The sequence below is a fragment of the Euprymna scolopes genome, chromosome 7, assembly GCF_053919585.1.
Source record: "Euprymna scolopes isolate OS-2025 chromosome 7, ASM5391958v1, whole genome shotgun sequence".
In the NCBI taxonomy this organism is placed as follows: domain Eukaryota; kingdom Metazoa; phylum Mollusca; class Cephalopoda; order Sepiida; family Sepiolidae; genus Euprymna; species Euprymna scolopes.
The window spans coordinates 49,768,879-49,792,722 of record NC_136488.1 but is presented as its reverse complement, the minus strand read 5'-3'; the positions used below and the strand labels follow the sequence as shown (position 1 = coordinate 49,792,722).

The window sequence follows — 23,844 nt, the reverse complement described above, 5'->3', positions numbered from 1 at the left end:
GTACATAAATAGAAAATTCAATAAAAAAAAAAAAAAAAAAAGAAAAAAAAAAAAAATGTTAATTATTTTTGGAATCAGAAATTGAGTTCAAATTTTCCTGATTCTAATACCTCCAAAAATTATGATTTTTTGATTTGGATTAATAGTTCCGATTTGGATCAATTGATGTATATTCAAATTTAGTGAAATTTGAATAGCATGTGCAAGACCAATTCAAAAAGTTTTCCAAAACTTTTCAGTTTCTTCTGACTTTTCAGTTTTAGAGGTGTGGACAGTAAAAAAAGAAAGGAAGTAATGCAATTTCATAGTGAAAAAAGGACAGAGTTTCTCATTAAATCCTGAGAATAATCAGGTTTTCTTACTAGTTTATAAATGGGATTTGTAATGGTGTCATTAATTTTGTATTTGAGGTCTTTACAATAATATTTAGAGATCTGCATCTATGCTGAAAATCTATTAACAAAAATAGTGTTTTTGTATACAATTTGAAAACTGAAAATTATAAAAATTAAAAAAATAATAAAAATGATAACATAGGGTTCAGAGCTAGGAAACAGTATACACAGGTCCTCGTTCATTCCTGGGCAGCACCAGTTGTGACTGCTAGTAATAATAATAGCCTTTATTCAATTCATATATTTACATTAAGTAGCAGCTGCGGTGAAGTGGATAGCAACACAAACTAATGACCTAGATGTGCCAAGTTCGATTTCAGTCAGTTCTATAGCACCACTTTCACTTATAGATGTTGGCAACCTTCATGTGGTCCTTTTTATAAGTACCTGAAAAGAATTGGGGGAAGCTAACACAACAGAATTGATCAGTTTATAAAAGTCATGCTCTTTCTTTTCCTTTGATTAAAGTTAGTTAATTAGTTAAATTCCTAAAGTTCGATGGTACCATCCTACATAAAGAAATGTCAATCGGATTCTCAACATTAGATCTATAAAGCATTTAAGCTGGCAAATCAATATTTTATTCCAAGGAGCTAATTTTTATTTATTACTATGTTTCCATGTTATTTCCTAAAAAAAAAAAATGTATTTTGCTTTAATTATTTTCAAAAAATACTTATTCCATTCTGGAAGATAGGTAACATGTAGACATTTTTCCAGAATCACCTAAAAAAAAAATAAATAAATAAATCCAGCTTGTGTCACTACTAAAAAAATTTAACATTGCTCAATCTATTTCAGTTATTAGATATTGTATTGTTACTGATCAATCACAGAAGTTGAGTGTTGACTGCCATTACACAAATGCTTTCGCTTGTTTTCTTTGTGATAAATAAATAATAGAACAGCAAGATCACAAGATGAAGACCAATAAGACAATTGCAAATGCATTGTGGGATTGATTGTGCAATAAACAAATTGATGAAAAATCATATAAATGCATTTCTTAACAGCAAATAAACATTTTTTTTAACACAGTACAAACTACTACATGCAAATAAAAATTTCCCTAGCTCATAGAATCAAAACACATATTTGTTTTCATTTTTTATACAAATTAAAGTTTTAATTGTACAGAAGATTTGGAATCAGAATTTTGTGGGTTTAGATTTTTCTTCTTCTTCTTGACTTCATGTGTCACTTCATTTTGCAGTTTATTGAAGAAATGCGCAGATGACATTTGTCCTTTCTTCATATTCGTCTAAAAAACAAACAAACAAAAAAATAATTTAAGAAAAAAATATGTCTGCACATCTTCAAAAGAACTAAGAAATACTTTTGAAATGAGAAGCTCAAAAGGTCAGGTGACATTTTTGGTTAATGCATAATTAACAACATCTGCTATCATTTTGACCCAACAATATTCTTTACAAAAACAAAAACCTAAATCTCTCAAAATGATGATTTGACTACACGTAAAAAAATTAAAACTTTTGACTGTTTTGCCCCCACCCTTTTCAAACATCTTGTATCAAATTCAGGAACTCTCATGGAAGTTCAAACCAGGGTTGTAAATCAGATAGTATAAATCCAACACAAACTCCTAAAGTCCCCAAATAGTTGACTCAGATTTCTCAGTTTAAAGTTTTCCAATATTTAGGTTATCTGTTGATTTTTTTGGAGATTACAAAGAAACAAAAAACAAAAAAATCCAATTCCGAGTCCTTCCAAAACCTCTGACTTCCTCCAAACCTAACACTTTATTGAAACCCTTGGGGTACAATTTTCGTTCCATTTTCTAAAATCTTACAATACTTTCAGTCAAACAATCTTGCTATGTTAGGAGCCTTAAGATAACGTGCACTTTAATCAACATCTTAGTTGTCTCGGTCATATCACTACAACACAAATTATTTGATAAAAAACAAAACAAAAAAAAAACAAAAGGCAAAATGGTTGAAACATTGCGATGTGAACAATATAAGTAAACCTAACTAGAATTGGTAAATTTTTCATTAAAACAAAAAAACAAAAAGATATAAATCCAAATTATCAATCTTCATTCTAAGAGAATTCCAAAACAGAAAAATAATCTTTTTTCCCTATACTACAAGATCATATAATGGTGTGTTTTATGGTATACGAAAATTGATTTGGTTTTGTGTTCTTAATATCTTTAAATATGTATTCAAAGGATTTGCTTTAACGAGTTATGAATAACGCAAATGTATGTACATATGACTAGATGAAGTGTCTACTACAGATTATATTTAATCTATAGATGAGATTCTAACAAGTACAATCACTTTAGGGAAGAGTGGAATTGGGAGTAATGCTAGCAAAGGAGTAATCATTCCACACTTCCCAAATTAGCAGCTACCCAACAACCAATTAGAGAGACCCATAGATAAACATTACAAACATTCATGGAACAAGGCAACTTATTCGTAATTCCAAAAAGTTTACTCTGCTGATCCAAGAGTAATCCAACTTCTCTTTGTGATGGCAAAACCTTTGTTAGTGAAAAGGTCAGGAACAAAGATCCTTGTATTGCAAAAAGGTGAATAGTGAAAATGAAACAGTTTCTTTATAAAAGTTTTTCTTAGAGCTATGGGATGTTTAGAAAAAAGAAATAAAATTTTTTTTTCAAACAAAATTTTTTATTTAATTAAACAATAAGGTATGTTTTACAATCCACAAAAAAAAATCGAATATATAACAAATAAATGTTATCAAAGGCAAGAAAAGTTACTCTTCTACTTAGCTGAATAAGTTTTTAGTGACGTTTCTGAATTTTTGAGATAAGGATTGGTTATTTGTATTATTATTCATTGAACTCCTGTTCTCATCTTGAGTGTGATTTTCACAATGTTTCAGTCGATATAACCTCTGACCTTCTTCAAGTGTATATTGTCAAACTCGGGAATTTGGATGGAATTTCGAGCAGAACCCTTTATTTACTTCACAGGGGTAGCATGCTCTTGTTCCATCAGTCATAACTGGATAGAGGTCCTAAGTAATTCGCAAATGTATTATTTTGGTCGCCCACACTGAGGATTGAACCTTCAACCTTCAGGAGAATATCACTTTTACAATTAATTTTTCCCAATCTCTAACAATTGCGCCATGGGTCCTTATGGAAGTTTTTAGTGGTTTTAATCATTTTGAAACATTTATTCGCTTTCATAAATGTCACTGTAACATATACCAGGTGGGTTTCTAACAATATTTTGTTTTATTTTTATTTTAAAGTCATTTTTAAGACTTTAAATATTTAGGTGTCAATTTGTGGCCATTTTTCTTGTTCTTATGTAACACTTGACACTGTTTTTTTTTTAAGTGAATAAACGTTTTAATTGATTAAAACTAAAAACTTATTCAACTAGGTAGAAGAGTAACTTATCTTACCTTTGATAAGAGTTATTTGTTATCTCTTTGATTTTTTGAGCACTTTTTCTGAATCTCTGGATTGTAAAACATACTCAAACAATGTTTAAAATGAGAGAATTTGAGAAAAGCTTTCAAACAAGTGAACACTTGCTAATGAATAATAATAAAAAAACACCAAGTGGAAAATCAGTTTAAAGTATTGAATGAATTAAAGTCCTTTAAAATTCAGAAAGTAATTTTAAAATACAACATTTATAAATGATGAAAATATTTAAATATTTTTGTTTCATTTTAAAGAGAAAGGGCAAGGAAGGAAGAGGAAGAGAGAGGGAGAAAGAGAATAAGAGAAAAAGGCTAGCTGAAAACACTATCAATAATTCCCCCCACTCTTTATCTGTGCCTAAGCCTAAACGTACATTCCATGAACAAAGCTTCTTTCTTAGAACTGCACGCCTGTGGAATTGTCTTCCGTTTTCCTGCTTTCTGGCTGACTACAATATGGTTGTGTTCAAGTCTAACATAAATAAGTTCTTGATGAGCCGTTCCATATAAGTTATCAAATTTACTGAATTTTCATTACTAATGATTACTATATTGTCCAATTTCTACTGTACACTCTTTAACCCTTATCTTTGACTGGCCTCTTGGCCTTGATAATGTGGTGATGCCTGTGTAAAAAAAAAAAAAAAAAAAAAAAAAAAAAAAGATACAGATAGATTGACCCCTGACTGACAGTCACCTCATGTCTACGTGGTAATATGTCTTGTTTGGAATAGAGAGAAAAAAAAGGAGGGTGTTGAGAGAGAGAAAGAGAGAGAGAAAAAAAGAGATGGATGAAAAGAAAAACATGCTTACCTTGATTACAGTCACTTTTTTGCTATTTTGTTTCTCAAGTTTTCTCAAAGCTTTCTTTTTTGATGTTTTCACCGAATCTGGATCCAACATTTCCATATATTTTTGCTTTTTCTGTTTCTCTTTCCAGGTTAATTTCTTTAATTTCTTCTTTAATTTCCTTTCCTTGTTTCGATCGGAAACACTACGTTCAGTTTTACCTTTTAGACAATTTCTCTGTGGCTCCTGTATATAGAACACAAAGATTTGAAAATTATTTAATGGAAATGAGATTTTATATATATATATATATATATATATATATATATATGTGTGTGTGTGTGTGTGTGTGTGTGTGTAACAGTGTGGGTGTAAATGCATGCAAAGTGATGTCAATAGGAAAGAAAAAAAGACTATATATATATAAAAAAAGAGAATGATCAGGAGAGAGAGACGAGATCTCATGAAAGACATGGAGAACATTGTAGATCACACGAGACGTCACAGCCATAACGACGAGGAAATAAATGTACAAAACAAAAAGCGAGTTGGGGTTATTTCCTTTTCTTTGTCTGGGGACAATAGCATATATATATATATATATATGAGGAAATATGTTTTTGCATATACTTTCTATTTTTTAATGGATCAACCTTTTAAAGATAAAAACGCAATGAATGTTAATGTATAAAAACAGACCATATATAAATATGAATTTACAACTGCCTTTGCCATGGTAATTTTGCTGTAATTTTACATGAAGTGTTTAACACTAGAAAAGCTCTACTATATTTTGGAAAAGACAATTTATGAAAAAAACAATCTTCTACATTAAAAAGGAAAAAGTGACAGAAAAAAATATTGCCTTGTAAGAAATACTAATACTGACCAGCAATTCTTTGGGGGCAGCCAATTGATTTTCACTGACAGCTACAGGGGCAACTTCTTCCATTGTGATTGAAGGCAAATTGGCAACAATTTTCACATCAGGAAGCGACTGGAATAATAAAAAAAAAAAAATTTAACAAAAATCTCTTTTAAGATTTGACAATTTCAAATGTTTTTCTAACATCATACATATAAATCAACATCATACATATAAATAAAAAAGATTAAAATAAATACAAAGATAGATATTCTTAAGATATACTAGCAGGATCTGTGGAAATTCCACCACAGCATTTTTCATATGTAATATATTGCTGCTGAGCATTCTGTGGACATTAAGAGTGAATGGAAACCCCAAAAAATTATTGTAGCCATTTTGTTAAAACTGTAAAAGTATTTATCTAGTTAATATAGTGTCAGGATATATCTGATTATTACGGTTTATCTCCAATATTCTTATAGGAGTCTGTGACATATTTCTATTGTATGGAGGCTATGCATGAATGCAAACTCCATGATATTATACCATCTTTAGGCAGAACATAAACTACCCTTGATTCCTAGCTAGAAGTCCAAGAAGGTATATTTTAGTTTCATGTATGGCCCAAAAGCGACATCATTTAAAAATAATTTTTTTTTTTTTTTTTACATTGCATCTTCAGTGATCGGGAAATCCTATTTATCAAAAAGAAGGTGATAACATATTACGAACATTACATTAACGTATCTATATACTAATTTAATGTTTGTAATCTGTTATCAGCTTTTATCCTTCTCTTTAATAAATAGGATCTCCCGATGGAATAATTTATAATCTGGAAACCATAACACACATACATATATTAAAGGTACTACAATGTTAATATATAGATTTCCTCTGCTCATATAGAGATAAAAATGATATTTTCAATTAAAGTTTAACAGACCAATGAAAATTATATTATGTTGTGTAGAGCGAGTATCACCCACCCACTGGATTCTTATGTGGGAGATAGGTGAAGAGCCTTCCTGAACCAACTAGCAGTTTACTTAGAGAGTGTATGTTAGATATGCTCTAGTAAGGTATATCTCTGTGAAATGCATACAGATGCTTTATGTAAAGTTTAGATTTGAGAGGTGTCGGCTGCCATAAAAGCTGACTGACTTTGTAGAGTTTGAGTTGTTGACCTTGCTTGGTGATGCACAATGTTGATCATGAAAAAGGTAGAAGGAAGAGCATCTTCTGTAAAACTTTTGCTTCAAATAAACTTTCATAGATATGACAAGCTCTCAGTCTGACTAACAGACAGATCAATGAAAATTCTATTTAAAATTTAGGTACGAAAGTTCCAACTGACAGGCAAAAATCATTCAAAGATGCATAAAAAAAACCCCTCAATTTATTAACTTTAGAATAATAAGAATGTCACTTAAAACAGATTTTTAAACATAGTTAAAGGCCATTGAATACATGTGGACAATTTTATGAGAGCCTCAAGCAGTCTCCTATTGGTTGATGTGCGACACTATGGACCCCAGGGCCCAAGGGAAGGTTGGGAGGTGATTTACCAAGAAGGGAAGAGTTATTGGAAATAGAAAGAGCCAGAACAATGGGAGGAAATGATTCATGAAGGTACACAAAAGTAATCAAAAATAGAATGGCCTAGAAGTGTTTAGACAAAGACAAGATGGTTAGGATTTCCAGTCCTAAGTTAATATATCGGTCAAGGGTTAGTTTATGGAGTTGACAAATTTTTTGCAGCAGTTGGTGATAGTTTGTGGATGGAAACTGATTATGGCAGATAGGATAAAGCATTAATAGATTAGATGAGCTGATCAACAAAACAATTATTTCAGTTAGTCTCAGCGGATACACTGAAAGTTAACTATAATATGAGGGGGTTCTTTTCCACAACAGTATCACACAGCACACCTAGAGGACAATTGATCCATGCACAATGTATCAAGTTTTGTGTTTTCTCTTGTCAGTCTGTGTTTTATTTAATCTTTTTGTATATTTCTAAACCAGTGCTTGCACCCTCTGCGACCACCAAGACAACATGGCTAAAACAAGAACAAGATGATGATGGAGAAGAAAACCATTGCACAGAAGCGTTGCAGTCGGCTTTTGTCAAGAGGCAGCATATGGTCTTACAGATGGTTTAATCCTTACTACAGGTGATAATAAATAAGAATAACATGAATTAACAACAGAGTCATGGTTGACAAAACGAGAACAATATCCTCTTGTAGATTAAATAAATGATTTGTACAATCTAACTAGAAAATTCCAAATTCAAAAAGCTGCACTTGAAGATTGGGGGTAAGATTGTAAGAATAACAACTAAAATAAAAATAGTAGCTCAAATAATCCAAATAAAATAACTTTACAAGCTTAAAAAAAACATTAAAAAAACTGTCACTTTTTAAAAAAAATTTACTTATTATTTATCAAGGCCCAGAAGCCACTCTAGGATAAGAGTTAAGTGTTATACAACATGATCAGTAATTGTGGATTTTGAGTAGGGCTAGATTATTTTAGAGGACGGCTCAACAGGAACTTATTCGTATTAGATTTGAAATTGATCATACTATAGTCAGCTGGGAAGCAGCCCCATGCTATTGTGTTCCACAGATGGCCAGTTCTAGGAAAGAAACATGAAATTTTTGTTTAATTTTAGACACAGAGAGTGAGGGAAGTTGTTGACCATTGTTGCTAGACGAGTATTTGTTGCAAATGTTTTATTTGACCATAGATTGGAGCTCAGTCAAGCATCTACCATAGAAGTAATGATAGAGCAGAGACAGACTCACAATATCTCTTCTGTGAGAAAGAGGAAGTAGGGAGGCAAAAAGGTCCTCATCCACTAAATTTTGAAAACGGTTTTGTACCATGTTAAGGAAGGAAAAGGTACTCTTAAGAGCTCCTCTTTAAATTTGGCAACATCACTCCATGATAGGATGTATTTGACCCGTGTACAGTTAGAGGATTGTGTTCGGAGTGAGATACTTTCTGAAGCAGTAGAATGATCCAATCATTTTTCCAGTTATTTTGGCAATGGAGCTAATGTAGGTCTTTCATTTCAAATCCGGGGTAACAGCCAGTCCCAGAAGTTTGTTTCTCAAGATGGGAGCCGTTCATTTCAACTGGGGCTAAGTGGGAATATAAGCATTGATGGTGTAAAGATAGAAGTTTGGTTTTGAATGCATTAAAAATAACTACCTTGCCATTTTTTACCCCATTGTACATGTTCCAGGTTGGACGAGAGAGAATTACAAAGATCCTGATCTTAGCATTTGAAGTGTTGCCATAGATGTTGACAAACGATTATAGAATATGATTTGGGAGATTATTGATTAAGAGCAGAAAAAGAGGAAAGAAAACTTTTTTGTTTACTTGTCAATTACTTCTTGCTTTTTCAATAAAAAAAAAATAAATAAAAATAAAAAAAAAATAAAAAATCAATGAAAAGACAAAATGGCAGACTAAATAAAAAAACAAAAACTTACGATTTTTGGTGTAAAATGGAAATTCGACAATGCATCCAATTTCATAAATAAGGAATTCATAAGTTCCTTTATTTCTTCATGTTCAGGTTCCATTTTATTTTTGTCTTGTTCCTGTGTTGGTAAGAAAAAGAAAAATATGACATACAAAAACAAGAAAAGAAAAATCAAGATTAAGGAATTGAAATTAGTAATTGTAACTTATACTCTTTTTTTCCTTTGTGTAGAACTGTGATACAGTGAAACAGTCTATGACTAAAATATGCTACCTTTCTTGGGTTGAGCATACTGGTAAGTGAAATAACAAACCGACACTAGCATGTAATGCAATTCTCTTTGTGTAAACGGAGCTTCCAACGTTTGACAATGTTTATCATTGTGATTTTACCTACCTTAGCAGCAGCAGCAGCTAAATAGCCTAGGAGTTATAAGCGTCAACTGTTATCTTGACAATTGGGTTTCGCTTAAAGCAGTTGCTTGTCTAACTGCATTGTAGAGCTGTGATACAGCAAACAGTCTGTGGATGATTATATATATGTGGCATTATTATTATGTTTAATTTGAAAAGGTCTGATTATTGCTATAAGAAATAAATAACTAATATTACTACATTGAATTTAAAGAAAATTGATTATTATTACTTTTAATAAAACTTTTGGTTAACAGGATATTAAATTAAAGATATGAGCATAATGTAGAGATTTTTAGGTGTGTGGATGAGAACAGATGTGAGAGACAAGCATTCAGATTCATTAACCACAAAAATTGGTTAGACACAATTTCACTCATTCACTAGCGGCACAGAACTATTAACCTACTACATCATAAAATGCATACTACTACACATAAATCTTAGCTCCACATAAAGATCACAGAAAAAGAATGAAATGAAATGGATCCATAAATTAAATACTCACTATAGTCTTAAACTTATATACTGGAATTTTGAGAGCTTACAATTCATTTTTCATCCCACCCCACATAAAAATCATTAAAATATAGAATACTGCAAGGAAAACAAAATAAAATGAACTAATCAATAGGGCTACGACAAGAGAATATTCTTATTGTCTTGACACAGTTAATCAATTGAGAACCACATCACTCTATCTAAAAACATATAAGATATTAACTGACATATACTCGAGAGTCAAAATAATGAAAAGAATATTCTCTTGTCATAGTCCTACTAATTAAACACACATAAACACTCATGGAATGAAAGTATTCCAAGGAAAACAAAATAAAATGAACTAATCAAACACACATAAACACACATACAATGAAAATATTCAAATTTAAGGACAGATAATTCAAAAATTTTTATCCACCATGTAAAAAAAGAACAAAAAAAAAATACACCAAAAAACAAAAATAATAAAAGTGATTTACAGATTACACACACACACCAAAAATACGAAAATTTTAATTTAGATAACGACATCCCAAAAATTTTCTTCACCACAGAAAATAAACATCTACACTATATTTTATGATTCAACAACATAGTATTTTTATTTCATCTCATTGGACGCATTTCAAACAAATACATGCAATTTTCATACAGTTTTCAATCCTTCTTTATATATACACACACACACACACACACACTTACACTAAAAAATCTACCTGTTCTGTAGACATCAATTAATGTAGCTGTAGCCTTCTTTACATAAAAAAAAAAAATTCTTTTCACATTTTGGTAATTTTGAGAAAAACAACAAAAGGATGATTGTCATAATGTTATGCGATATATTCCAATATTGAGCTTTGATTTTATGTAAGCATAAAAATGAATGAAGCAGGCAATTGTCAAGAATAATCAACAGAAAAATTGGAGTAAATAAAAAATAAAATAAATAATCAACAAATAACTGTTACCAAAAGTAACAAAAGTTACTTTCCTATTTGCCTGCCAATTTAAAAAGTAAAAAAGAATCAAATGATTACTTAAAAATAACTGATTTAAACACTTTAAAATTTACTTTTCTACCTAATGTAAAGAAATACAAAAAAAATGTCATCAGTTTATAGATGGTCAATGAACAACTGTCAGTCATCTTTGTTTTTTCAGTCTAACATAATATATTTTACCAAACATTTAATAGAAATAAAAAATGTTCAAAAATACCATAAAACAGAAAAATATGCAAATTAGTAGAAAAATTTTATTGCTTTTGGTAAAAGTTACTTGTTGACTATTTATTTTGCTTTTTCCAATACTTTTTTGTGTTAGTTATTCTTAACAAAAGTGGAATATCAATTGTCCAAATAAAATTTTTATTATATTCCTAAGTAATTTAATAATTTGTGCTTTTTGCTTTTATTATTAAAAACAAAAAATATATATAAAAAGTTAATGATGATCAAAAATTATATATATATATATATATATATATATATATATATATATATGAATCTCTTTGTTTTTGTTTTTTTTGTAATTTAAAAAGCTGAGAGAAGGGGGCATTGTTTTTTTTTCTGGCAAATATAATGGTTGTTACCATCATCATCATTAACAACAACAAAGAAAAACAAATTTAGTTTTAAAAATCAGCTATATATTTAATTATTAAAAGAGAAGCGTTTTGTTTGAGATTATATTTAAAAATAAGATGTGTTTTGATATAAATATAGCTTGGATAAATGGAAAAAGAAAACCTCTCACATTTAGAAGATAGAAAAAATTTATTTTTTGGTAATTTAAAAAGATGAGGGGGGTTGTTTATTATAATAAAAGTAATAATATTCATCGTTGTCAATGACGATGACAACAACAAATTCAGTTTTAAATATAATAAATTTTTAAATATATAAATTTTATATATATTTAATTATTAAAAGAAAAATTTTACTGTTGCATTCAATGTAGAGTTTACTTTTTAGAATAAATTATGTGAAAGTAATCTAAGTTATGGGTTTATGTAAACATATGCATTTGTAAACATGACCGGAAATTATTCAAATTCTAAAATAATTATTTTGAATGTTAAATGTTTTTCACTAAATCGTTAATATTATTACTATTACTAATTATAATATTAGTATGAACTAAAAGATTGCATATATATGAGAAAATTGAAGACTAAAATTAGAAATGAATCATACAGAATATTAATTTATTCAAGACTGTTTATAAAATTATTATGCAAATGAAGTATCTAGATGCACATGTTTTGGGAGTATGACAGTGAATATATATATATATATTATATATATATATATATATAATATTTGAAAATCTTTTTCATGTATAAGTGAATTAAATAAGATGTTTTGATATATAGTTTGGATAAATAGAAAAAACTTTAGCATTTAGTATATGTGTGCATACATAATTATATATATATACTTAAACAATAATTATTCTTTATACCTACAAGCACTTGTGTTTCGTGCTTATGTAATCATCAGTGTAAGAAGTGACAATTCTTGCCGGTCATGAGATTCAAACTCAGCCATGAAGTCACCTTTTGCTCCATTTGCTAAGCCTTGACCTCCAGGCCACCCAACAATTGTTATGAGAATGATGGGAACTAAGAACTATAAACGCTGATTTCAGGCAAATACATTAGACAATCTAGAGTGTTTGAATGAGCGGAAGTCGTGAACATTTCATAAATGCTAGTTCACTGCCTTTTAGTTTTTATTGTATTCATTTGTTTCCCCATCAAAACAAATTAGGTACAAGGCCGTTTTTAATGTGGGGTAAAAACCAGCTCCCCTAAAAGTAGGCAAAAAGGGGGCACTCTGGTTACCAAACATAATAATTGTCCCAGTATAGAGAATCTCCCTCCATTGACTGGTACAAATCATCCTAAGTACAGCATCTGCAGAACAGACACTACACCCTGATCCCGGCCCAAATGCCAAGAACAACAGAAAAAAGGCAAGCCCCTTTTTTCTGTTTTCCACAAACAGTTTCCATCCTTAAACTAATAAACTAAGCTAGCATTTTTTTTATTTACTTACTTTTAAAATTGTTAAACTTTTCGGATAGTCTGCAAAATCACACATCTAATATACATAAAGGGCAAAATGTGTATGTATGTGTGTGTATATGTTTGTATGTCTCACAAAAATTTTTGACAGAGGCGACAGCTCCTCACGAGATCAGTATCATATTAAAGCTCGACCCTTCGGATGACAAATATAAAAAAATTGGCCAAAATCATTAATCCCTTCACCCTCAACTAGGCAATTTTCTACAAGGAGGGTCGTTTTTTTTTTACGTTGCCATTTCTGCAAGTCATCGTATTAATTGAATTGACTTCGCTTAATTTCAACATTCTGAACTTCCGGTCAGATGATAGAGACATTGACAAACACGTCATGTTTTTTTTCCTCTTTCACATTACAGGTTCGAGCCTGCCTGCCTACTACCACTTTTATTTATTTTTTTCTCTCTCTCCACTCAAACTGCCTACTGTTGCCCCCCCCCATCAATTGCTGAGTGAACCTTTACTGTCTATACACGAAGCAAATGCCATTATTTTTTATTGCACTGGCATTCACCCTTCTTATGTCTGCATATTGCATTCTGAACTGTGGCAGTCCATGCACAGTGGTCCTGAGCAAGGCCATATGAAATGATTAATTAATTCCAATTCCACCATCAAAGGCTAACCATCTATGAATACATGATTTCAACTAAGTCCTCATTGATGGAACAAACACTGATTACCACTCGCTTAAATATGTCAACTTGTTTAAAAAAATATATTACTCTATTAGAAAAAAATTCAATTAGTTACTGAATCTAGTTTTTAATGCCATTAGTTATTTTTTAAAATTTCAATTAAATCACCTTTCATTTTTTTTTTTTTTTTTTTTTTAGTAAAGTAGTTCATCCGAGGATTTGTATATGATACTAGCAAAGAGACAGAATGTTGTCTGAAATTGAATGAAGATCAACAAATGTTCCACCCTTTTATTGTCATTGAAATCAGTGAAATCGTCCATTTTTTTTTTTTAGTTGAATCTATTGATTGCATGCTCTAGCTAGAGTCTCCTCCCGCAGTGTATTGGGAGAAAGCTTCACATGCCTCTGCGCAGTGACTTAGTCCACAATACATTGTAGTCTACATTGCACTGTAGAGAATCTGCTGTTGATATAAAATTTTTATATATAATGGCTTGAATTAAAGTTTAAAATGCAAAATTCAAACATCATGGTTCAATACTGCTCTTAACAGAAACATAAATTTCAAACGCACCTCTGTCTTAGCAAAGAACCAATTGTTGATTTTATGAAATTATTTTTACATAATGGCTTGAATTGCAGTTTAAAATGGTTCAATTTTGTTCTAAACATAAACATTCATTTTGAACGTACCCAGTTTACAGTTGATTTTATAGGCCGAGCCTTACTGGTTGTGCGTTGATAACACTTCTCAAATGTACATGTGATGTTAGATTGTATAAAAGTGTTAACTTTAGTCAAAATCGGACGCCCTTTTTCGATTGCCTTCTGATACAAAAGCTACCTAAAAATACTCCCAGACACATCAAGTACCTCTGTATGAAATTTAAAAAATATCAACTCAGCCGTTCCGAGTTTGTAGGGAATGAACTCACCCACAAACAAAGTTCCTTATCTACTATTATATATAAAAGGAACTTTGTGTGTATGTCAGTTTATTCCCTATGGACTCAAAAATGGCTGGGTCGATTTTTATGAAATTTCACACAAAGGTACTTTATGTGCCTGGCATCGGAATATCTTCGATGATAATCGATAATCGAAATAATCTGATGAAAGAAGGAACAGGTGATTTTAACCACAGTTAACACCTTATACAGCCTAATATCACAAGTGCATTTGAGAAGTTTTATTATAACACAAGCCAAAAAGGTCCAACATATAAAATCAACTGTAGGTTCTTTGATATAATATAATAGGAGTGTGTTTGAAATGAATGTTTCTGTTTAGAGCACTTTAAGCTTTAATTCAGCCATTTTTCCTGGTACACCGCAATGCGTCCCCAACTAGAGCAGGCAATCAATCGATTTGATTGAAAAATAGATGATTTCACCAATTTCGATGACAATAAAAATATAGGAGTGTGAAACATTCATTGATCCCCATTCAATCCTGGGTAATGTTAGATCTCCCTGCTAGTAGATAGAGAATAAGGATATGAATGTAAAGGAATCTATAAGAAAAATGAAATGAAACGAGGAATAAACAAGGACCATTGTCCTTTTGAATACTGTACACCTTTTAACCCTTATCCTGGAGTGGCCTCTGGGCCTTGATAAGGGGTGATTCCTTTGTAAAAAAAGAAAAGTCACAACAAGCTAGGTGGAAACAACCAATATGTTGCCTCTGGGTTATTGGAAGCTTATTCATGATTGGAAATATCAAGTTCTTTATATCTTCAAATACTTATTCATAGTGTTTGGTTTGATTGTTTTGTAGAGGAAAATGTTTGTTCTCATTTTTTTGATTTTACAGAACATGATTTGAGTTTTGCAAAGGGAAAGGAAAAAACAATAACATCAGTGTTCAATGTATTTAAATTCAAAGAGCTAGAGGGAGAAAAGGAAAGAGTAGCTCAGATGAATTGTGGGTAGGTCAAATTAAATGTGGTCAGTGTCTCTGAGGAAAGAAAAAAATTAGAAAAAAGAAATTGATGGGTTAAGAAGGAATATGGGTTTATTATAAACAGAAAATTGTGTGTCAGGATGAAAAAGAATTGGAAAGAAATAAAGAGAAATAATAAAAAAGTATGTGAAAGGAAGAGGGAAAAAAACCTGTGCAATAAATTGGTGATGGTGGTGGGGGGAATGGAGTAAGTGTTGAAATTCTTATAGACAATTCAATTAGCAAGTATAGGGTTAACTAGTATGCTGCCCAGTTGTAAAATATACTTAAATGCAATTCATGCAAATTTTGTATTTATTATTATAGAGCTTATTCTCTATTAATTATTATATTGTACAAAAATATAATAGGGATTTCAAAAATTAAAAATATCGATGCCGTCAGCAAGAATCAAAACTAAAACACTTCAGTGTTATTTGTTACTATTTGAGCTAACGAGAGATAGATATCAAAACTTAAAAAATTAATCAATTTTAACATATAAATGTATATTTGTGTATGTGTAAAGAAGTATTTAAGTAAACTTATGCCTGCCAAGTTCCAATTTTCAATTTACCCCTCAGCAGTTATTTTTACTAGCTAAAAACCAAATCAAATTTGTTCCACAGGCCCAAATTCCTGACATATCAAGTTTTAAATCTGTAAACCAAAACTAACAGAATAGTTTGATAGAAACTGTTCTTTAAGCAGATAGACAAACAGATAAAGCCACTTAAAAAGTGAGAATGTGTGTGTGTGTGTGTGTGTGTGTGTGTGTGTGTGTGTGTGTGTGTGGACAACTCTCAACCTATATACTCAATGAATTTTTGATCTACAAACTTGAAATTTGGTATATAGGGTATTCAGACATGTGTAATTGGTTTTCATCCGGAAAACGGCTGCTAAGGGGGAAAAATTGAAAAATTGGTACTTGGGGATCATCGGATTTTTATCTGTTTGTCAACCGTTTCACAACCGTGCATACGCAAATCGTTCACATGATAAATTACATATGTTAAGAATAAGTAGGTTTATAAACACTTTTTAAAGATCATAGCAAGCAGGCCTAATGTTTATTGTACTTGACTCACTGTCTTTAGGTTTTGGTTTCGATCTCAGCTCGAGTATTTTTATTTTTACTAACAAAAAGTGAGCTGTTTAAAAAAAATATAATACTCATGTCCCAGTTTCTTTCTGTCTTTTTTACTTCATTGATTTTTTTTTTTAAAGACATTTAACACTATGTTTAATACTTATGATATTTCTGTTTATTATTAAACTGTCCCGGGAGTCAACTAATTATGTATACAGATGTAAATGTTTAATCCAGCACCTGGGCAATGCCGAGTACATATGGTGTGTGCATATATATATATATATATATATATATATATATATATATGTATATATGTGATCTTGTCTGTATGTGTACAAAATGGTTTCTACCAAACTACTCTGTCAATTTGAATAAGCAAGTGTTTTATGAACAAATATTTACAAGTTGTCAGTTTAGAGAGTTCTATATGGAGTAATAAGCTCTACATAAATAATTAATTTCTCAGAATTTAGTAGCTACTTATGTCAATGCACACGTCATTTATTAAAATAATTACTCTGTGTACAATTATTCAAACACATCAACTTTTACAACTGATTTTCCCCAGTACTCTAACCAATGCATTATGGGTCCTTGTGATAAGAAACGTCATATCTTGTATTGTTTCTGACCTTTAACTGGGCAACCACTGACAAAATTATGACTTTCCATTGTATAACAAATAGAGTTATTAAACTAAATCGATTATACTTATTAACCCAATTTGTAGGAATTTAATAGTCACTAAAAATATATTTCTATATAAACTAGCATCTAAAATATATTGTTGCATACAAGAACAACTATTTTCTTAAGACCATTGTTTAATCAATATATTTGTCTACTGTTTCAAAGATAATTTTGATTTGGGATTCTGACACATAGTGGATTCCTAAAATACCCTTATTTCAAAGAAAAAAGTAATGACAATACAAATAGGCTTTTTCGGGCCCTTAAGTTGGGATCAGATTGTAGTATCTGTTCTGTCCTTGATCAGTGAGAGAGAAGTCCTTTTCGACTGAAGCAATTTTTATTTTCGTCCCAATACATAGTGCTCCACATTTAGGGAGCTGGATTTTCCTATATCAAAAACTGCCTTTATGTATAACTCTGCCCTTATTGGGAAGCACGTATTAAACCAATAAAAGTTGTTCTTAACACCAAACTATTGGAACCTTCACTGATAAAATAACAACTAACTAAATTTCATACAAGCATCATTATCATTTAAAACAAGATAAAAATTGAAAGCAAAAATGTAACAAGTATTTTTATTATTATTATTGATTTAATTCAACTTCTGGTCAATTTGACCACATATTTCTAAGAGAGTAGAATCTTTGGTCTTTGTCTGTGCTAAGAAAATATTCTGTTTATGTTTATAGTTGCACTTTGAATTTAGAAGAAAATTGCTTTTAATTATGTAATTAATTAATTTGAGGGTGGGACAACAGCAAAGAAAACCATTTTCCCTAAAGACAAGTGAATTTCAATTCACATGTAGAAAACGCGTAGAAAAAAGCTCAAAACAGTTCTCTCTTAAATATTGATCATAAAATAACCTGAACGTTGTCAGAAAGAAAAGAAAATGTGTGTGTGTGATCATATGTGTGTGTGATCATATGTGTGATTTTTACATTTACCTCTTCTCCTTCCTGTTGTTTCTGATATTCTTTCTCATAGATTTCACCCAAACTCATTTTGCTCTTTTCCTGATCGAGCATAGTTGGCTTTTTATATTCGTACGAAACATCTGCTGGCTTTATTTTCCTTTCCACATCGTCCCAAGCCTGGAAGAAATAGAATAAAAAAAAAATGCACATTTATAAACGATACAACTTTAAAACACATATTTTTTTTTAAAGATGTAGCCATTTTTGTTGGCTTAGAAAATCGACATTTTTGACTATCTTAAGTCAGAACAATTGCTTTGATTGTTTTATGGGGTCACTGAACATATTTTAAAACGTGACTTGAAATTTGTTTGGTAAGTAGATGCTATTTTTAATTTAAAAAAAAAAAAAAATTGGGGGCATATTTAAAATTCATCTGAAAGAAAAAGGGGTGTTTTCTTTGGAATAAAAACGAAAATTCAGATTAAAAAGAAAAGAAAGAAAAAAAAAAAACGTAAGAAATTTTACTGATTTTCATTGTTAATGAAATTCGAGAAAACAAAAATTTTTCTCTTCACAAAAATCTCCAAACATAACTTTGGCATTGTTGACTGGCCACAAAAAGATATAAACAAATTAGAGACTAAAACACAGAAAATGTTAACATTGTACAGAATAACATACAGAAATCAATGTCTGCTAAGGCTGTATCTTCCCAGAGGAGTGGGAGGTATGGGTCTCTCAGAGATTGACCATCAGCATTGTGCCACTATCATGAGTACTGGGCAATATCTGATGAGCTCCCAGAATCCAAAGCTAAAATGGTATATCAACATGACTATATAGATAAGAAAAGCTACATAGACTAGCTAAAAAGAGGATGGTTCCACTATGATTAGGAGAGGATTATAATGGCTGCCAAGATCAAGGTTTGATGATCAATGAGTGGTCTCCGCAATGACAACAAGTGCAGATTCTGCCATACAGAAGTAGAGAGTGTGAGCCACCTGACATCCAGCTGTAAGGTTTTGCTGGGAAATGACTACTATATGATGCAACACAATGGAGTGTGCAAATATTTCCACTGGATGATCTGTAAAAAGTTGAATATCAAATGCAGCCGCAAGTCCTGGGAACATATACTAGAAAGAACTGTTGGAAATCAGTCATACACCATCCACTATGACTATGCAATCCTTACAGTTATGTACCTTAAAAACATACTTGACCTAGTGATATGGGACAAGAAGGAGAAAGAAGCAACCTTAGTAGAAGTTAGTGTCTGCAATGATGCCGGGTTAAACAGAGCTGAGAGAGAAAAGATAACAAAATATTAAGGTCTTATGTACGACATGAAAAGAAATCGGAATCTTAGGAATATCTCTATTATTCCAGTAATTATAGGGGAAACTGGACTCATTGTATGAGATAGCAGATGAAGGTCTGGCATCTGGTAGGATGCCCGATCCCCAGCTTGAACAAACTAAGAAAATTGAAAAAACTGGTATGTAAAGCCATGAAAGCTCACATCCACATACCTGGTCTTTTATTCTTTGGATAATTATATCTTCCAATGTTTTCGTGGTTTCCTCTGTAATTTCAGGAGCTACAAAAAAAAAATAAATAAATAAAGTTTCAGATTTTTGCCATTCTTCTTGAACATTTCAATCAAATTACATAAAATCTTAACACAAACAAAAATCAAAACTTTGGCATTCTCCCCCTCTTCACTGCATCGTTGACTGTATCAACATGCAGAAATTTAAGTATAATGCAAACAGACATCTTGCTGTTCAACTCCCTACATAATGCCATGTTGGCACACAGGGTCGCACATAGTAGCCCTTATGTCCAAGTGGCAATATGCCTTGTGTGGGATGAGTAAGATTAAAAAAATAAATAAATAAGGTACGGACACTTGGCAACACAGCAATGCTGTTCTTAGTGATAGTCTCCTAAAGGTTGATGGTTCAATTCTTACTACAGGCAAAGGCAATGATAACTGAGAATAGTATAAATTAAGACAATATATCTGGTCAACTGATGGAATTAGAACAATCTACCTCCATAGATTAAATCGAAGATCCAGTTTGAAATCCTGTCCGAGTTCCATAGTTTGATAAAATGTACCCAAAGAAAACTTGAGGTAAGATCAGCCAAAAATTATAGATATAATAATTAAAATGAAAAGAATAAACTAAATGACAAAAACAGGTTAGTATTTGTTATATACATCATTAAGTACATCGTTTTCTTTACTTTGATATTGATTGATAATCATGTTTTTATAAGGCTAGGAAACTATAAATTCAAAACATTTGCATTTACAAAATTTGTTTGTATATTTATCTTGGTTTATAAATCTTTTAACATTCTCTTTCCATTTAGGTATGCTTAGCAAACTGACCATATTCAAATGTTGTATTTCTGCTGTGCCTAAAAGAATGATATCATACTGAGATATATGAAAATATAACAATATATCTTTATTGTCGGTAATGATCATGGATGACTGGTTGTAAGAAGGGAGATGCACACACAGGAATTTGATAGGTTGATTCTTTTCAGGTCCAAATTGTCAACCAACTGACATCTATTTTGGATTATTATCATATAACCATTTGTGACCACCAGAAATGCCCACTTGGGACGCTTTATCAGTGTAGCCACACCCCAAGGGTGTTTTATTTAGTGATGATCATTTCAATGGATTGACCTGACTTTAGTATGACTTGATTATACTTGTGCATACTTTTTTCAAATATCCAATATTTAACTTTTTTGACAATCGATCATGTTTGTTGTTTCTTTCCATGCAGGTGCCTGGTAACAGGTTCATTATTTTTATTCAAATTACTTTTTGGTACATCCAATAACTATTTTATGTTGTTTCTTGCATACCATTGTCATGTGCACCTATTCTTATCAAAAATGATTCCTCAGTATACATGGCCTGGATATTTAACAGAAAGACAGATTCCTACTAATAAATCAAAACATAGTTTCAAGTAAGCCTGACCAAATTTATTGATAAAATCCATTGGTTGACACTAGGAAAGAAAGAAAATTGTAGAAAGAATATAAGAGAGAGAAAGAGAGTAGGTTTTCTTTTATTTGTTTTACAACATATAAATGCTTTTTAATGCCAATGTGATAGTCATCAAAGAAGCAAGCGCCCACGTGTTTGTGCCTTGTGTGGCTGTATGTTAAAACGACAACAATAACGAAATTACCTTCAAATGGGATCTGAAAGAGAGGCGCCATGAAGATTAACTGAGCTTTTATACCAAACCTGAGTCACATGTTTATAGGTCATGTGATGGGGGAAAATGGATACAACGGTGTGAAAAGTGGAAGAAGGAAATGAGGTCAACAGGCATTTTGTTTAACCACTATCAGGAAGCAACTGTTGCGAGAACGAATTTGTCTTTTGGAAAGGAAAAAATCAGCAACTGAAGTTATTTTAACAGTCGATAAAAAAGTAATTATTGTATTCAAAAGTTGGGAAGTAATCCAGAATAAGAGAGAATGAGGGGGGGGGGGAAGAAAAAAAAAAAAGGAGTGTCTTACCTAATTTTAAAGTGCTGTCAAATTGAACATGCTCTTCCAATAAACTATTTTCTGGTCGAGCACCAGCAGCGATTTCACCTCCCAGTTGCCACGATTTATCAGCAACACTAGCCTTTTCAAGTTGGGAAATCTTTTTTTGCAGCTGAAAAGTTAATATAGAAAAACATCAAATGCAATTCCTGCTACATTGAATCTACACGGGTTATAAGAAAATCAGCACCTTCTTCCTATTTTTTCTTATTCATGTTTTGTGAAGCTATTTGGAAAATTTTTAAGCAAACAAGACTTTATTAGACATTCTTAATCCAAGAAAATTATGCAAACAAAACTGACAGTTAAATAAATTTATTTAATTTTGACTTTCGCTTTCTGTTTAACGGAAGTCTTGCCTGTGCATACCGAGGAAAAAAAATAGTTGTTACTTTGAAATTATTTTTTCGGAATAGTTTTATTTTTAATAAAATATGTTATAATCAAAATATATTTTTTAAATCTTTATTTTGAACGGATACAGGTGAATTGAATTTTTTTTAGGAATATTCTTTATTGGATACGTTGTTTTGTTTTTAATTATGTGTAATATAAAAATATTTCTATGTAAACACCAGAAAGTCATTTTAATGTAAAGACTAAAAAATATATATTTTTATTACAAAATATTAAAACAACATTTAAAAGTAAAAACTATTTTTTATGTAAATTTTTAAAATATATTTTTTATTATATAAAATAATTCTGGAAAAAAAAATTATTTCAATTATAACATTTTATTAAAAATAAAACTACTCTGAAAAAAAAAAAAATCATTTCAAAGTAAAGACTAGTATATTTTTTTATGTAGAGTTTTAAAATTAAACTGAAACTACATAAGTATTAATCAGACAGGACTTCTTGATATATACTGACAAGACTTCCATTAAACAGAAAGCGTAAATCAAAATAAAACAAGTTTGTTTAACATAACGAAGCTGACATAGGTGTATTGATTTTTTATTTCAAATTTCCCATAATTGTTTTTTTTCTTTTCCATTTTCACAAAATTCTAAACATTTTATAACCTTATTTTATTGCTTGTTTTCAACTCTTTCTAATTCCTACATCAACATCATTTGTCTATCATCCAATTTTCACATTAGCAGTGATTTCTGATTAAACGACTAAAGTTTTAATTGAATCCTGCAGAATTAAATGAAACAGTGATACTTTTGATTAAACATTTACATCAGTTATTAATTTTCTTATTTCACTAAAACAATTATTGTTGAAGCGTTAAACACATACCAATATGTAGAGATGTTAAACCGAATTGTATATGATAATGATATGAATTATTTTTAAATTACAAAATCTAAATGTAAAATTTTTAAATGTATATGAAACCAATATTTGGTCCCTAGAATGATAACCTCTTGTTTTTGTTGCAGACATTACACAGGGTAAGTTGAGTCATCTCCTATCAATCTGAAAGCCTTGTATCACCATAGACCAGGACTGACAATTTTCAGCTTCTGCTGCTGCAATTATAACATACTTGTGAAGGTTGTATATGTTGGGGTTTGACAAGAGGTCAAAATCCATGTCTTCAGTTAATTGTTCTGTTTTATATTTTATTTTATATTTTTTTTTTTGCACTGGCAATTAAAAGCTTTAGAGCTATCAGATTGCATGTACACTTAAGTAATGTCAGTGTATAGCTGAACGATGAATGTCATTGGTGCTCGTACATTATAATTGGATATCTAATAAATAAATAAAAATGCATTTTAAGTAAAAACAGTAAAAAAGTAGATCTGCTAGAATTTTTTTTTACAAAAAAAAAAACAAATAAAAATAAAAATTGTTATTATTGATCTAGCATTTTATAATTTAAAATAACTAAAGTTAAATTTGCCATATAGTATAGACTAAACTACTAAAACTGCATTATTCAATAAATTTTAGTTTTTTCTTTCTTGTAATTATTTTTCTACTTGATCAATTTTTTATAAT

General features: G+C 30.6%; 1 protein-coding gene across 1 annotated transcript in view; it reads right to left on the bottom strand.

Moving 5' to 3' along the window:
- Positions 1-1,489: 1,489 nt before the first annotated feature.
- The window catches only part of LOC145279728 (U3 small nucleolar ribonucleoprotein MPP10-like), a 48,445-nt gene continuing 26,090 nt past the window's right edge, over positions 1,490-23,844 (bottom strand). Inside the window, exons 5-11 of the mRNA XM_080131019.1 lie at positions 21,856-21,997; positions 19,824-19,891; positions 18,316-18,462; positions 8,994-9,104; positions 5,506-5,613; positions 4,641-4,862; positions 1,490-1,656 (exon numbers count right to left, since the gene is read on the bottom strand). Coding sequence (XP_079987145.1) covers positions 1,513-1,656; positions 4,641-4,862; positions 5,506-5,613; positions 8,994-9,104; positions 18,316-18,462; positions 19,824-19,891; positions 21,856-21,997 — 942 coding nt within the window. The 3' untranslated portion in view covers positions 1,490-1,512. The remainder of the gene's footprint in view (positions 1,657-4,640; positions 4,863-5,505; positions 5,614-8,993; positions 9,105-18,315; positions 18,463-19,823; positions 19,892-21,855; positions 21,998-23,844) is intronic.